At 45.4% G+C, this 15,035-nt stretch overlaps 1 protein-coding gene across 9 annotated transcripts in view; it reads right to left on the reverse strand.

The window, feature by feature from the left end:
* The window catches only part of LOC105106319 (centriole and centriolar satellite protein OFD1), a 45,348-nt gene that overhangs the window by 9,016 nt on the left and 21,297 nt on the right, over positions 1-15,035 (reverse strand). For 6 of the 9 annotated variants that reach the window (XM_064483521.1, XM_064483519.1, XM_031445920.2 and 3 more), the window contains 10 exons: positions 14,141-14,247; positions 11,705-11,824; positions 9,948-10,069; positions 8,592-8,683; positions 7,219-7,408; positions 6,134-6,264; positions 5,443-5,554; positions 3,145-3,750; positions 2,571-2,691; positions 1,358-1,458 (listed from right to left, as the gene is read on the reverse strand). In XM_064483521.1, coding sequence (XP_064339591.1) covers positions 1,358-1,458; positions 2,571-2,691; positions 3,145-3,750; positions 5,443-5,554; positions 6,134-6,264; positions 7,219-7,408; positions 8,592-8,683; positions 9,948-10,069; positions 11,705-11,824; positions 14,141-14,247 — 1,702 coding nt within the window. Of the gene's footprint in view, positions 1-1,357; positions 1,459-1,629; positions 1,770-2,570; positions 2,692-3,144; positions 3,751-5,442; positions 5,555-6,133; positions 6,265-7,218; positions 7,409-8,591; positions 8,684-9,947; positions 10,070-11,704; positions 11,825-14,140; positions 14,248-15,035 lie in introns of those variants that run through there. The other 3 variants (XM_064483523.1, XM_064483520.1, XR_004134613.2) reach the window with 2 other exon arrangements.

A 15,035-nucleotide genomic window follows, 5' to 3' on the forward strand; every position in this document is an offset into this window, starting at 1 on the left:
ATTTTTGCAAAATATACTAAGACTTCTTGGTTACCTGTTCAAAATACTATACATTCACGCTTGAAAATGAAGCTCATAAGGCAAAATGACAGTTTAACACACAAACATAAAGACTTCCCAATACAACACAGGGAATGTATCCAATATTCTATAATAAGTACAAACGGAGTATCACCTTTAAAAATTGTGCCTCACTAGTGGACACCTGTAACATAATACTGTCTATCAACTATACTTCAATTAAAAAAAAAGATGCTATTTAGTTTTGTTTTTCTTTTGGTCGGGAGAGGTAATTAAGTTTATTTTTTTTATTCATATGTTTTTAATGGAGGTGCTGGGTATTGAACCCAGGACCTCGTGCATGCTGCTAAGCATGTGCTCTACCACTGAGCTATGCCCTCCCCCAGGATGCTATCTAAATCAATCATTATAGTATGTAACCTTGGGATTGATTTTGCTCACTAAGCTAATTCCCTGGAGAGCCATGCAAACTGTGACGTGTATCAGTGTTCTGTGCCTTTTAGCTGCTGACTGGTGGTTCATGGTATAGACTTACCATAGTTCAACCACTCATTAATTGAAAAGTATCTGGGTTGTTTCAAGTTTTTGGCTACTATGAATAAAGCTTCTAACCAAAAAAAGGGCTTCCCAAGCTGCAAAGAACCACGGGGCTGGATGACATTACAACCCAGTTTTACACTGAAGCAGCAGGTGCTAAGGTAGAGCAGCATTAAGGCAGAGCCAAAGCCAGCACACAGGTCTCTAGATTCTTAAGCCAATGGCCTTTTCCCTCCATTCTGTAACTAAGGAAGGGTTTTCTAAATCAGAGGCAATTGATGAAATCAATACAATACAAAGATAGCTTATCTTCATATTCCATAAGGGGGGGGAGCACATTTTAAGAAGTCATTTGTTTTAAATCTGAGGCAATCTCAAACCTAATTAAGGATTCACTCAGGGGCTTAGCTCCAACTCTAAAATTAGTTATCCTGAGATTTTTAATACATCGAATTCAGAACCTGAAACTCCTTGTGACACAGAAACCAGGCACTATATCTGTATTTGTAGTTTTATCACAAAATAAAAATGTCCTCATTTATAACTGCTTTGCTTTTGACAACAGTAGCTATGTATCGCCAAAACTAAGCTTTCCACATTTTGAACTTACAAAAATAAGTACTCATGGGTGGGGAGGGATAAATGGGGAGCTCAAGATTTGCAGATACTAATGACTATAAATAAAATAGATAAACAAGTTTACATATATATGTATGTACACATATCCCCAAAGATTAAATGATGCTGCAGAATAAAGGTAGTGTTTGTTAAAAAAAAAAGTACTCATATGTGAACTTACATTCAAAAGATGATTCAAATTCTTCATTATCCTTAAAAGCTAGCTTGTCCAGATTGGAAAATTCACTTTTGTCTTTAAGTTCCGTTTGGTTTTCAAAAAGACTGGATTGGAAGAATAAAATTCAAGAATGTAAAGCTTTAATAATAACGCACAACATAAGAGCAGAGGGTAATGAGAAGCCTTTTGTGACTCAAGAAAATGCTTTAGAAAATTAAATTTTCACCGACTCAAGAGCGTAAGAGCTTATGCTGCACTGTGCCCCCTCCACGCACCAGGCATCGCTCCGAACAGTTAGTGCGCCTTAACTCAGTTCCTCCTGCAGACCGCCTCATGCTGCGAGGTCGGGACCACCGTCGTTAACAAAGAATAATGTTGCACTCGATGCTGTTTCTAGGAGAATTTTTTTTAAGAACTACAAAACCAAAAAATTAAAAAATTTGAAGAAACCAAATTCTGCACACGTTTAGCACAAGCCAGCTGAAGGTGCAATACTACAAGCCCAAGTCAGGGCATCACAGTGCCCTGACCTGGCCTGTGTGGGCCCTGTCTCTCCTCTTGGCTATCTCACGGAAGGAGCACTATAAACAAACATGACCCACTTTACGACTAGGATGGATGGGCACACGTGGCCGTTTCAACTCTGTACAACTGAATCGACACACAGATGCCCAGGCCGCAGCCCAGAACCAAGGAGTCAGGATCTCCCGCCGTGGGGACTGTAGGCAGGAGTCCCGCACGTGACATGAGCCCCAGCCCAGGCGGCACGTCGCTGAGCTTCAACACATCCGTGCCACCCTGCTAAAGCAATCGTGCCCTTGGACTCACTACCACTTTAGAATTGCTCAATGATTTACAAACTGGAACCTTATTTCCTTATATTTAAGTGCCAAAATATTTTTAAGTGACTTTCTAATGATGTGTGAAACTGCTTTAAGTTCACACTGAATTTATTTGCTTTTGCGGATTTTGTATGTCTGATTAGCCTTAATAAACCAAGTCTATTCATGGAACTAGACGGTGCTTATCAATACCATAGTACAGATTCTCTACATTTAGTTTAGCAAGGAACGTTTTCTCCCCCAGGTAATTCAGATGAGTCTCCAAGATCACACATCTTACAATCGGACTGCAAATTCCACATTGCCACATGGTTTTTCATGTTACCTAGAAAACCCAAACAAGTCAAAGCTGAGACCTTAGGCAGCCAATTTACCTGGCCTTCTGCTCTGGGGGGCTGGAGAGCGAGTGTCTGTAAAGGCTGTGCAGAGACGGGGCAGGTGAAGGCTGCGGTGTCTGGTCAGGACCAGGGACAGCAGCGTGGGACCGGCCCAGACCTACAGGGAAGAGGGAACCAGTGCGAGCATGTTACAAAAGTTGCATGGGGAAGATAGCAATGTGGTTTCTCAAGAGTCCTATTACTTTGAAAATGAACTCTACCGTCCTTGCCCACAGCCGAGTATGAGTGAACGGGATCCAGAGAACGATTCAGGCACGAAAGTAAAACTGCAGTGCTTTTAGACAATAAAACACATAAAGCTAACCGGCAGCAAAGGCAAAGCCACCGTCACTCTCTGAACACCCCTGTGTGCCAAGCAAAATGCTGGCACTTGAGGCTCCATCCCACTGCCTCCCACGCCAGCCCTGTGATGTGGGGAGATGCCCCGGGTCCCCAGGGTCAGAGGGCAGACTCTCCTGGGCCCAACGGCACTCGTAACTCAGGAGAGGTCCACTGAGGAGCAACCCACTTGTGTGCACAGTATCCTGCAACCCCTCTGGCAGGAGCTTACCTTCCAGGCACATTTCACCATCAAGGCTTCTCCTTGCTTTGGGGAGTGGGGTGGAGGAGAGGCGTCTGGAGGCCATGCCCCGGTGCGGCCGTGAGGCCATGCTGCCGGCCACCTCGGAGGCCTCGCTCTCTTCTTCTCTCCGGGCGCTCACTAGAGGCTGCTGGGGGGCAACTCTGTCCTCTGCAAACATCCCCCTCTCAGGGGCCCCCGAAGTGACACCCTTGAGGCTTTCCAGCGAGCGCAGGGCGGGTGGGCTCCTGTCTGCTGCCAGGCTCTTGGTGGGGTACTGCCTGACTCTCCGATGGTAACTCTGGAAAGCTTTTTCCAAGCGCTCGGCCTCTTGCTCCAGCTCTCTCACCATGGCCTTGGTATTGGCTACAAACTCAAGGTCAGAATCGGGGGAACTGCCCTCTGTGCTGGCGTTTGGGTAACTTGGGATCCTTGGGCTACCGGAGCCTGCCATCAGCTCCTCCTGTCTGAGAGGATTTTTTAAGAAGTCCTCGCCGATGTCAGCACCGTGGGGAACCGTCCTGCCGCCAAGTGATCCGCTGATGGAGCGACTGAACACAGCCGGCTTCGGGTTGCGGTACAGTTCGTTCTCCAGGGCTGCGGGGTACAAGCAGATAACAGGAGACGTGAGGGAAAAGGCGACACCCAAACTGAAATGTACCGAGAAATTTTTTTGAAAAAATCAAAGACCTAAGGACAAACTAGCACATTAAACAGTTTCTGCAGCCACGTCCTAACAGGAGTTACTAACGTTGACTGAGAACTTATGTGCACCAGCTACTGCTTCGTATGCCTTCTTTCCTAACACGTGGTGTTGTTTCACCACCCATCATGCACAACCTTGAAATCCTTAAAAAGCTCTGAGATTGGAAAGGCTTTAGTAATTTTTTTGGTGGCAAAGCCTAGCCAGACTTGAACTTGTGTGGTTGAAAACCCTGACCTGAGCTGATCTAAACCCACTTACTATCTTGGTTTATCCCACCCAGCATCAACAGCCGGATGCCTGACTGCACAAGCACGAACGTGCTCCCCTGCAGGCTGCTGCCACACAACTCCCAGTGCGACGGCAAAATCCACAGCGCCCGGCCCGAGTTCCGAGGCAGCGAGGAGGCCATGCAGTCACAGCACCGCAGTGGCTCAGAACTCTCCCTGCTCCCACGTCACCGGTGGGGGACTGAGGCCGCCCCAGGCCAGGTCACGCGGTCAGCAGGGCAGAGAGCCGCTGGGGGCCGGAGGCTGAGCCGGCGGGCATATGCGCTGCCCTCCCGCAACACCGCCTCCACGACGCCATGGGAGACGCCTGCTACGTGCGTGTTCAAAAAGTTTCCATCACCATTCAACTATTTCTCATGACACGAGACTGCCAAACCACGCAAAGCTGGAACCACAGCAAACGTGGAATGGCTGCAAGAAAACAAGGAACAGGGAAGAGCAGAAATGAGTGAAGAGATCAAAACGAAAGTGGTGTGGAGAGAAGGGGCCACGGGCCTGAGCAGGGGACAAGCAGGTGGAAACCAGGGAAGGCTCAGCGTCAGAAACACAAAGAACCTGTGCTGAGCCTGAAGGCAGCGGAAGAAAGTCTCTAAGCTTCAGCACCCTTGTTAGGAAGCAGGAGGGGCAGACGTCACAGAGCCACAGGATGACACGGGATCAAATGCTGGCAGGGCCATTTCCTGAGGGTTTTCTATGTTCCAGGCACTGTACCGGAGCCACCTCGTTTCACCTTCATCCTCCACGGCCTGGGAGGTTTTATCATCCCCATAACAAAGGAGGAAACTGAGGCCCAAGGAAGTTACAAGGAACATGTTTAAGGCCAAGCAACTAATTTAAAAACTGGGGCCTAAAAGCAATTTTCTGATTCCAGCAGCAGTGCTCCTTCTGCCAGGCCACCTGCTTCCCCCACAGACGTATCCCTGTCAGCGTGGGTATGAAAGCCCTGAAGAGCCCACTGGTCTTGTTATCAGGGTAACAAATATAAAAGGAAAGCCTAGGTCCACGATCCATCTGGGGACCCCTGCATCACCACCACACCTGTCCTGCGTGGGGTGGGAGGCTCTCCCTGGCACGGGGCACCGGTCAGAGCACATCACCTTCGCTGAGGACCCGGCTGGTATCCCTGAAATGGACGGGCAGGTGGACTTCTAAGACAGCACACATTTCCATGGCTTTTCACCTACTGTGAGAATTACTGAAAATTCAACGAGTAACAATCACTACACTTCCATGTGTTAGAAGTTTCACACACACACACACACACACACACACACATGTAGGTTAAAACGTCTCTACCTGTCTGCGTTTGTTTCAGTTGCAATTTTAAATCTGTAACCTGCAAAGTTAACCTCTTGACAGAAGCATCGTAATCTAGTATCTGGGCCTTGAGTTGTGCAGAATGCTCAATCTGCAAAGACAGAGAAGGAAAAGCCATCAGTGTGACACCAATCACCGCTCCCTTCCAAAGGGAACAGTTCACTCATTGGGCTTGTTCTTTTTTGTTTCTGTTTTTTTTTGGGGTTTTTTTTGGCGGGGTGTGCTATTCTTTTTCATTTTGCCCACTCTGAGCAGCCTGACACCTGTAACACACGGGGCCCCTCTAAGACAGCCACAAGGCACCCAGGTGTCCACCTCCTCGTGCCCCCCCGGTGGAGCAGCTGCTCCCGGGCGCAGGCAGACGCCAGAGAGAGGGCAGCAGTTTCCAAGTCAGGGTGAGAGCTGAGATGCTGCCGCTGTGGGCACCATCAGGACGCGGAACATTCTGTAATGAGGTGAGCTGGCTGGCCTCTGGACTTTATGACTATTACGAATATAAAGTCACACGGTCATTGGACCATTCTCTCAGATGAGAAAGGGCATCGTTAGCATCTTAGGGGATCTTGGATGCTAAAATCGACCTGATTTACACTGGTGAGGCGCGTGCCAAGGTGACACGCCTGCAGAGTGGACGGACTCAACCCCCAGACACACGAGGAGCGATACTCACTTCGCTTTGCAGCTGTTTCTGCAGCGCTTGCTTGTGGGTTTCAAACTCCTTGTGCTCAAGTGCAATAGCATTTTCTGCTTTCTTTAATTCTTTCTGAAAAACCACCAGCTCGGGAGCTGGCTGAGCTATGCCTACGGAGAAAAGAAAGCCTGGTCATTGCCAACCTGACAGTTTCCCATTTCACTTGACAAAAGCAGTGAAAGAGATTTCAAATTGTTCTTCCTATTCTTTGTACACACATGATGTTAAATTAATTCTATCAAATGGACTAAGAGCAATTCTGACTCACACGTTTCAAAACAACACAGTTTAATGCACATGAATGCCAACGGTACTAGCCTCGAGTCCTACTCCATGTCAAAGAAGCCTTTCAAATCCTCAAATTAACTGGAAAGCCCGCCTCTCCCCTTTACCACGTGCAGAGGCAGAGAAGGAGCATCCTGAGGTCCCATTCGATTTGTGCACCTGTCCCCAGCTCTCAGGGTCCAGGCAAAAATCAGACAGTGTCCCTTATCTGGATCACCGGAGGACTCTTCAATAAAGAGGGACTTCCATGGGGTTCCTAGCCACAGAGGCCGATGTAGTTCCCTGGGCTAGTAACGGGGCCATCCTGCTACTGCTCCTTGGACCTGGAGGGCCAGGGAGTGGGGACCTCCCGGAACTGGAGAGCGCGAGCTGGTGCAGGGTGCAGGTAAAAGGCCATCCCGCAAGCACTGGGGTCTGGCTTGGCTGAGAGGGGCAGGGGCAGCCCGGGGCCACTGAACAGGGACGTGGCAGAGACGACGCACAACCTCGACCTCTCCCCCAACCCCAAGTGCCTGAGGGGGCCCAATGGGCACCCCTGACCGACAGTCAGAGGGCGAGGGGAGCCCGGTACCACCCGGAGAGGCACATGTGGACAGCTTTAAAATGTTTCTTCTTAGGGACACTACTAGTTATGCAAGAGCAAGCAGAAAGGGAGGAACTCAACGTGAGAATCTTCATTTTATAAAATCTTCCCAATTGACACCTCCTTTAGAGCAGTTATTCACAAGAGGAAGCCAATTTGAATTAGGAAAACCTGCAAATCAGAAGAAAAGACTTACGGTTTAGGAGGCGCAAGTTTTCATTTTTAGTCTCCTCCAGTTGCTTTTTGAGTAATTTATTTTGGGCCTGAAGCTTCAGTTTCCCTTCTTTTAGGAGCGGATAATCGCTCATCTCTTGAACCTTCTCAGTCAGCACGTGGTTTTGCTTTGTTAAGGCTGCACACTGGGCTTTGGAAGACTCTAACTCGAGCTGGAATTGGAAAAAGAAAACTTGTATTTTAACAGTGACTTTATAGTACAGCCGCAGCAAAAGCCAGTGCGCTACTCTCTCTCAGCCTGGCGGCACGATGTACTTAAGGTCGCTTGACAGAAGTCGCGTTCCCTGCGACAAGATGACCCTAACTATGACAATGAATGTCATCTTTTGCTGTGGGGCGGGGGCAAGTTCATCCAACTCGATTTATGTAGAAGCCTGTCCTACAAAGCAAGTGCTTTGGATTACCATCCCATTTTCCAGATGCAACTAAGGACCCAAAAGCCATCACAGATTTGAGATATATATATATATATATATATATATATATATTTTTTTTTTTTTTCAATATGAAAATGTGAGCCAGATACCAATAACGTGCTGTGAGGTGCTCTCCTTTTCCTACTGTAATACATCTCATGTTTGGAGACAGAAGCCTACCAAGTTCTCAAATAAGTCATCATAGGTGGAAACATTTTATACACAGAACATACTTTAAGTTGCTAAAGTCCCAGCTGTGTCCTTTGGACAGCAAGCACACAAACAAACAGAAATAAAGTAACAGTGGCATATGGAAAACGCATCTCCGTTTATTTTAACCTGTGAGATCCTGAGGAAGTGATGGGAATTTTACAGGCTGCTGATGGGAAGGGAGAAGAGGCTGAGTAGATACTAATGCATGTCAGCCACCTGCTATTGGTCAGGCAAACCCGTCAGCTCACTGAAGTCCCTCAGCAACCACGGGATGTGGACAACAGCCCCAAGTCCACAGATGAGGGATCCAAGGTCACGGAACTTGCCCATAGGCACATGAGCAGTGATGGGGACAGACAGGATTCAAGGAGGACCCTGGGCCCCAAAGGACATGCTCTTTCTACACTTCTCCAGGAGACTAAGAGTGAAACGAAGAACTGCTGCATCACCCTGTCAGATAATAAACCATCTAAACAGGGGGGAGGGCAGAGCTCAGTGGCAGAGCGCATGCTTAGCACGCATGAGGTACTGGGTTCGATCCCCAACACCTCCTCCAAACATAAAGAAATAAACCTAATTACCCCCCCAAAATAAACAATCCAAACACACCAAGAGGATAACTCAAGGTAAATTACGTATGACTGAAACTAAAGTTTTATGTGTCGTCTGACATCAGTTTCAGAAAACCAGCAGGCTGAACAATTACCTCAAGTTCTTTCACACGCTTCACAGAATGATCGAGCTCTTCCTTTTTAAAACTGAGCACTACAAGCTCCTTTTGCAGGTGTATAGCTTTTTCTGAAAGACAGGGCCGACCAACCACACATCATCATGTTTTCCCAGAGAACACAAAAGTCATTTAATAATTTAGGGCCAGTATGGCAGACCAAATGACCATTATTTCATAATGTAAAATAGCGGATGTGGGGGGGAGGGCTAGCTCATGGCAGAGCACATGCTCAGCATGCACGAGGTTCTGGGTTCAATCCTCGGTACCGTCTCTAAAAATAAATAAATAAACCTAATTACCTCCCCTCATAAAATAGACAAGCAAGCAAACAAAGAGAAAACAAAAATAGAGGATGCTGGGTCAAAAGAAAAATCAGTGGGCAAGTAAGAAATAAGCCCATTACTAAGAGGTGATGGGAAGTTACTTTTAATAGTTGTGTGTGTTGAATTTGCTCCTGCCACACACAACTAACCAGAGTTACACCATCTGCGCAGAGTGTGGGGCCCTCGTGCCGACGGATCTGAATTTCTTTAAAGGCAGTTTCTTAACTGGTCTGTTAGGATTCTGTCATTATTATTTTGTCGTTTTCACTTCATCTAACCCAAGTCTATGCAGATAAATCATCAAAAAGTACTTTGCTGACTTCACGATGGTACTAATCCCTAAACAAGTAGTAGTCTCCTCAAGATAGTCGCCAAGGAGCAACCGTGCACTGGGTGACCTTCTGATCAGTATCAAGGACCCAGCCCTGGCTTAGTCCCAGCAGGTCATCTGAAATGTTCACCAGAAGTTCTGATCACAGGCAAGTCCCCACAAATACACTGAGATGTAAAACAGCTGAAAGACTGACAAAGTCCCCAACTTCCCCAACTTTCCCAATCTCAGGTTAACGTATACAAGAGTTTAGGAGGTTCTATGTCGAGTTAAAATCTCATGAAGCAGAAATAGATATTAGAAATTAAGAGATGTAAGAAACTAAGTCACAGGGGATGGAGAAGTTAACATGAAATTTTCTGTCAGGGAAAAATGAAATCTTTCATGGTTAAGAGTACCAGTATCTGATGGTGGGAAGTCGCTGCACCTGCTTGACATCAGATTTTGTCAAAATATACTGAAATAAAGTTGGATAAAATCCTAATGATAAACCAGTGATCATTCTGAATATACAAAGGGTTAAACATGAAGGTTGCAAAAACACAGTAAAAACAGTAATTATTTTTTAATTTTGTAAAAATTAAAGGGGCAAAAAGTATGTAATTTTGCAGTAAAAATAAAGTGTAAGGTATATACTTTTCGGATTATAGAACAGGCCCAATTTAGGAAGCTAATAACCTGCATCAGAACTGAAAAATACAGCCTTTGGCTCCCGCCAAGGATCACCTTTATTCCTCCTTTCCTCTTCAATCAGTCTATTAGTTCTGGAGATGTAGTCCTCCTTCAGTTCCAGTTGATACCTGAGAATCAGAATGATGGATAATGAGTTCCTATCACTTTCCCAGGCAGAGTGCTATCAAAGAAGAAGGGCACTGAACAGGACAAGGCATGAACTTCAAGGTCAGTCGAACTTTGAGGCCAGGATCCAAATTCTGGACATAAAAGGTCCAGTAAAACCCAGCTGCAGTGCTGTAAATTGGGTCCCAAAACTCAAGCACAAGACGAAGGGGCACGTTATTGACGTTACGGAGGGCAGTATTACACCGTTGGTGTCCACTGACACAAAGTCAATTAAGTTCAGTTTACAATGTAGACAACAGACTAAATCCCAAAAGATAAGAAGGCAGTCGCTTCTAATCCACAAGTCTGGCCTCCCCACCCCCAAGCAGGGTGACCTTTCACCCTCAGAGGCTGAGCACAGTATTGAGAGCTGTGGCCAACAGCATCGTATCCAGCTTGGAGATACCAAAGGCACATTTTCATGGAATTTTACTTATCTCCACCAGCTACTACCAGCTGACATTCTGGTTCAGAGATGGGAGAAAGGAAAGAGAAGCACTCGTGTGGTTGATATCCTCCAAACTCCAACACTTGCCAATGTCACATGAGGACAACCAAGTCCAGACAAAGATACCAAACAGTTCCCTACTCCACGGCTATGTCAAGTTCACACACACACTTACATTCATTTATTCCAACAGCTTTACAACTACAGATGCTTCAGCGCTAACTGCTGTATGAGAGGAACTGACATAGAATATGTCAATCAAATCCATCATTTAAAACTGACATATGGAAAAGGTGCTATATTTTTTTGTTAGAATTCTTTTAAGGAATAACCTCAAAAAACCTTTGCAAGTAGTACATAATGGACTATCAAGGACAAATGATGGACGAGGCAGTAAAAGAAAGCCAATGATTAAGGAATACCCAGAGCTGTTGAGTCGTGTCATCTCTCCACCATGAATTCATTTACTCAATAAACATTAACTGAACACTTACTATGTGCCAGATGTCACACTGAGCACTGGAGAGAAAAGCGACCGTGTATGGGCTTCCTGTCTTTGCATGAAGGTATTATTCACTGGAACACAAGAAAACTCAGCCTACAGGAAATCCATGGCACCACAGTTGTCTGTGTTTTCCTGTCCCTGTATCATTTTTTGCTTCATATAGTTAACTCTAGTTTCTTCTGATTCTGGCTTTGCAGACTCTTGAAGGAATACAAGGCACTGGTTCACTGACAAGTACTACAACTACTGAGAAGAATTTATAAATCGTTAGCTACCGCCATCTGAATGGCAGTGGGAGTCCAACATAAAAGTGACTACAACCGCACTTTTACAGCTTTTCAGCAGTGCAAGCTAAGTCACAAGGCGCCCTCAAAAATTCAACCAAATCACAAGCCCTACGTAAATGTCAGAGAAGCAACAAGTAAGAATGAGGAGGGGTCGCCATTCTCTGTACTATGTCTTCTTCAAGCTACCTTTAAAACTCGCCTCATGGAAAAGGCTTGAGTGTCATTGAAAACACGTGTGTTTTTAAACACTAGGCTTTGCCATACAATATTAGTCTCATCCACTTCATTAGCGATGCTGTGTTTCCGTCAACTTAATTCCAACAAGATACTGTTTAAAAAAATGCCCAGCACTTACTTGAGAAGTTCGTTCTTGAGCTTTTGGTCATAGGTCTCCTCAATACTCTTTATACTCAGCTCCCGCCGCCTAAGCCCATCAGCCATGCTTTTATTCTTTTCCTCTTGTAGCCTCTGGGCCCTGAAATTAGCAAAAATGGGTAAGACAAATTAGAACAGTAATACTTGAGGTACTGAATATAGGGGGGAAAGATAATACGTGTTTTTAGCTCCACAGACTCAAACTGTTAGGTGACTGTGACAGCTGGGAAGTAAACGGAAAGAGCTGGAAGTCTGGCACGTATTTTGTGAGCTGACCTGGCGAGGCTGGAACTAGCAGATGGAGCCCTACGGGGACACCCGTCGGCACCGGGGGGCGCTGGGGGGGCAGGTAAGATGAATGAATCACACTTATAAAATGGCTGCAAGTTTTAAATGGTCATCATCAATTCAGGGAAGAAAGAATGATGTTATTAGTCACAGAACTACAGACCAAACTTTGGCTAGTGTACATAAGTGCTTGGTTCTCCCAGAATATGGTCTCTAAGACTTAACTGATTGGTCCATAGCTATTAAAGGCAGAAGACTCATCCTGGCATTTGATAATCTACTCACTGAAACTTAAAACGAGTGTTGAAAGAGAGTAAAAGGTAGGTGGGTCCATCAGAACTTCCCAGTATCGAAGGATGGAATGGTCTTCACAGTGAGACCTTAAGTCAAGCACAGAATCAATTCCAGAGCCGGGCAGTCGGGTTCATGGGTACCCCCATCGCACCATGATGGAAAGTGCTAGGAACACAGACTAAAAGCTGTATGTTAGCGCTCTCTGCTGGCTAATCTGGCTAGGGATGGAGCAGTAAACTCACACCTTATTTAGCTCACAATATGCTCAGAAGGGAGGAGGAGGGGAGTGGAGGGAGAGAAGGCATGATATAACCACCAACTATGTAGGCCCACATTTCATTCCTTCCGTTTTCTCTGCTATGATTGATCTACCTCTTCAGCACTGCCAGAAAGAAAGAAAGTAAGGTAGGCAGAGCGGAGAAATCCAACGAACTAAGCCTAGACAACAACATTAATGAAGAGGAAGATCGATCCTTTAATGAGACGTGATTCCTGGAGTATCTGTGACAATTAACAGCATATCCCAAATGGGAAAGAAGGCTCCTTCCCTCAGCTGTAGACTGGTGAGTGTGGGAGCACAAACTTGGGTTAACAAACTTTGATATTGTAATAACGGCTTTTCCCAAATCATATTCTCACCTTTCTGTATTCTCACCCTTATGTAAGCACATAAGAAATGTATAATCAAATCCTATGCCTTCTATATTTGCCATTATGCTGCTACTTCAAAGGAAAGTGTCTAAGAGTACAAAAGACTAAACTTTCAATACCAGTCACCATTCTCATCTATGGAACTTAACTCAGTTACCTTAAAGCTGCTTTGCTAGGAGAAAACTGTGATTTATCCCTCAGCTGGGAACAGCTGGGCTGCTTTGTGTGCTTAGATGATTTCTGATCATTGTATAGAGCCTCTGTGGTGGTCTCAGTTTTCATTATCAATTATTTGGAACACTATAACCTTGTTCATGATTGTTTAAGGCTTAAAATAACCATTTGTACTATCAATACTGTAACCTTGACTTTAAGTATAAATTAAGATTATAATGTTTCTGTTTTTCACAAACTGAAACTGCTGACCTGCATCCCTGCATGTATACCATGCCCTTTACTCATTCCTATGACACATTTTACTTTGATTCTTTGACTATTGTCAATAAAAATCAAGGGCTTTGGAGGACCTTGGGGAGTTGGTCGCTGGCTCCCTCTCACTCTCTTGACCTGATAAAGTCGAATAATTTTGTTTTTTCCACAGTGGCACTTCCACTGGACAAAACCCACAATAAACAGAACCTATAGATGAGCTTGCTATTAATCCCAGGGAAGACATGAAGAATGAACATACTGGTGAGCACAGAGAAAAAGCAACACACACATCATAGGAAAAGCATTTCACCCAGTGTAAGTCAACTCAGAGCCACCCCTACTTCCTTTTCTGGGCAGCAGAGCAGGTAGACGCAGCAGGTCTGGATATGTGGGTTTCAGTTACTACGTGCATGTGAAACTGAGACCCGAATGACTGAACAGAAATGCCAAATATATGACCTACTGAAGCGTTATTAGCATCTACCAACGATCTGTCTGGTCTCATTGTAGCCTGATGACCATGTCTCATCCTGCTTTCCATCCCAGTACCTGATGTTTCAAAAGTGAAACCTGGTCTTTGTCTTACCTTGTGCCTTTTTCCTCCGATAACCTGTGCCTTTTAAAGCTAGGGGACATCACCTTTCCAACCGAGAGCTCTATCTCGTAGTTAATGTTAGAATATTTAGACACATTTAGCTGTTCTTTTTAATCTCATTCATTCCACATATCCACAATAAACACACATACTTACAATTCAAAAGCTTCGACTCTCTGCTTCAGCTCTGCTTCTCTGTCTCTGAGCAAATCTATATCTTTTAGTAGAAGCTGCCTTTGAGCATAAATTTGTCTGGCTTCTTTCTGCATAGGAAAGCATTAACTTTCAGCAAGCAAGATAAAGACAACAAAGATTCGAACCTACAACAGTTTCACTTTCAAGTGGTTCCAACTCAAGGTGTACGTTTTGCCTTTTGTAGTTACACAAAAATTGACTCCCTCCCCAAAGGGCCATTAAGCTACATTACCCTGTATTTCTGGCATCCCCTGTCTAATTATTTGACTTAATAGCTCACTTAAAATTTTGTTAAGTTCTCAGCAAGAAAAAAATGGAACAAAATGGACATTCAGCAGTAGAACTTAAAAGAAGAGAATCCCCGTGGTTGTTGTCATCTGCAAGTTTCCAATTCAAGGTCATCCTGACTCAGCTAGCATGCGCGCGTCAGCCCTAATAAAATGGCCATGCTTCCACTTACGTGTCCCCCAAGCAAGGACTGCAACATCTATCGCCTGTCATGGACACACTGGGCGCTGGACATACATACAAAGAGGGACAGATATAGTACAGTCCTCATCTTTAACAGGTTCACAGTCTCATCAGGGAGAGAGAAACCCAACAGTCACTACAGTGTGACAACTTCACAACCCAAGTACGTCACAAGTATGTCAAGACTCCATGGCAGAACGACGCCTGAAGCAGCCCACCAGTGGGAGTCTGGAGAGGCATCACAAGGGGGTGACATCCCAGCTGGATTCTGAAGGGCTGGAGGGTCATATCGGGCAGACAAGGGCAGGGCTAACCCAAGTGGCAGAGTAAAGGCACAGTGCTTTTCACGAGGATGGTAACCTTCTCCAGAGCCCTCAGAGCATCA

Source organism: Camelus dromedarius, chromosome Y, assembly GCF_036321535.1.
Source record: "Camelus dromedarius isolate mCamDro1 chromosome Y, mCamDro1.pat, whole genome shotgun sequence".
Taxonomy (NCBI): Eukaryota; Metazoa; Chordata; class Mammalia; order Artiodactyla; family Camelidae; genus Camelus; species Camelus dromedarius.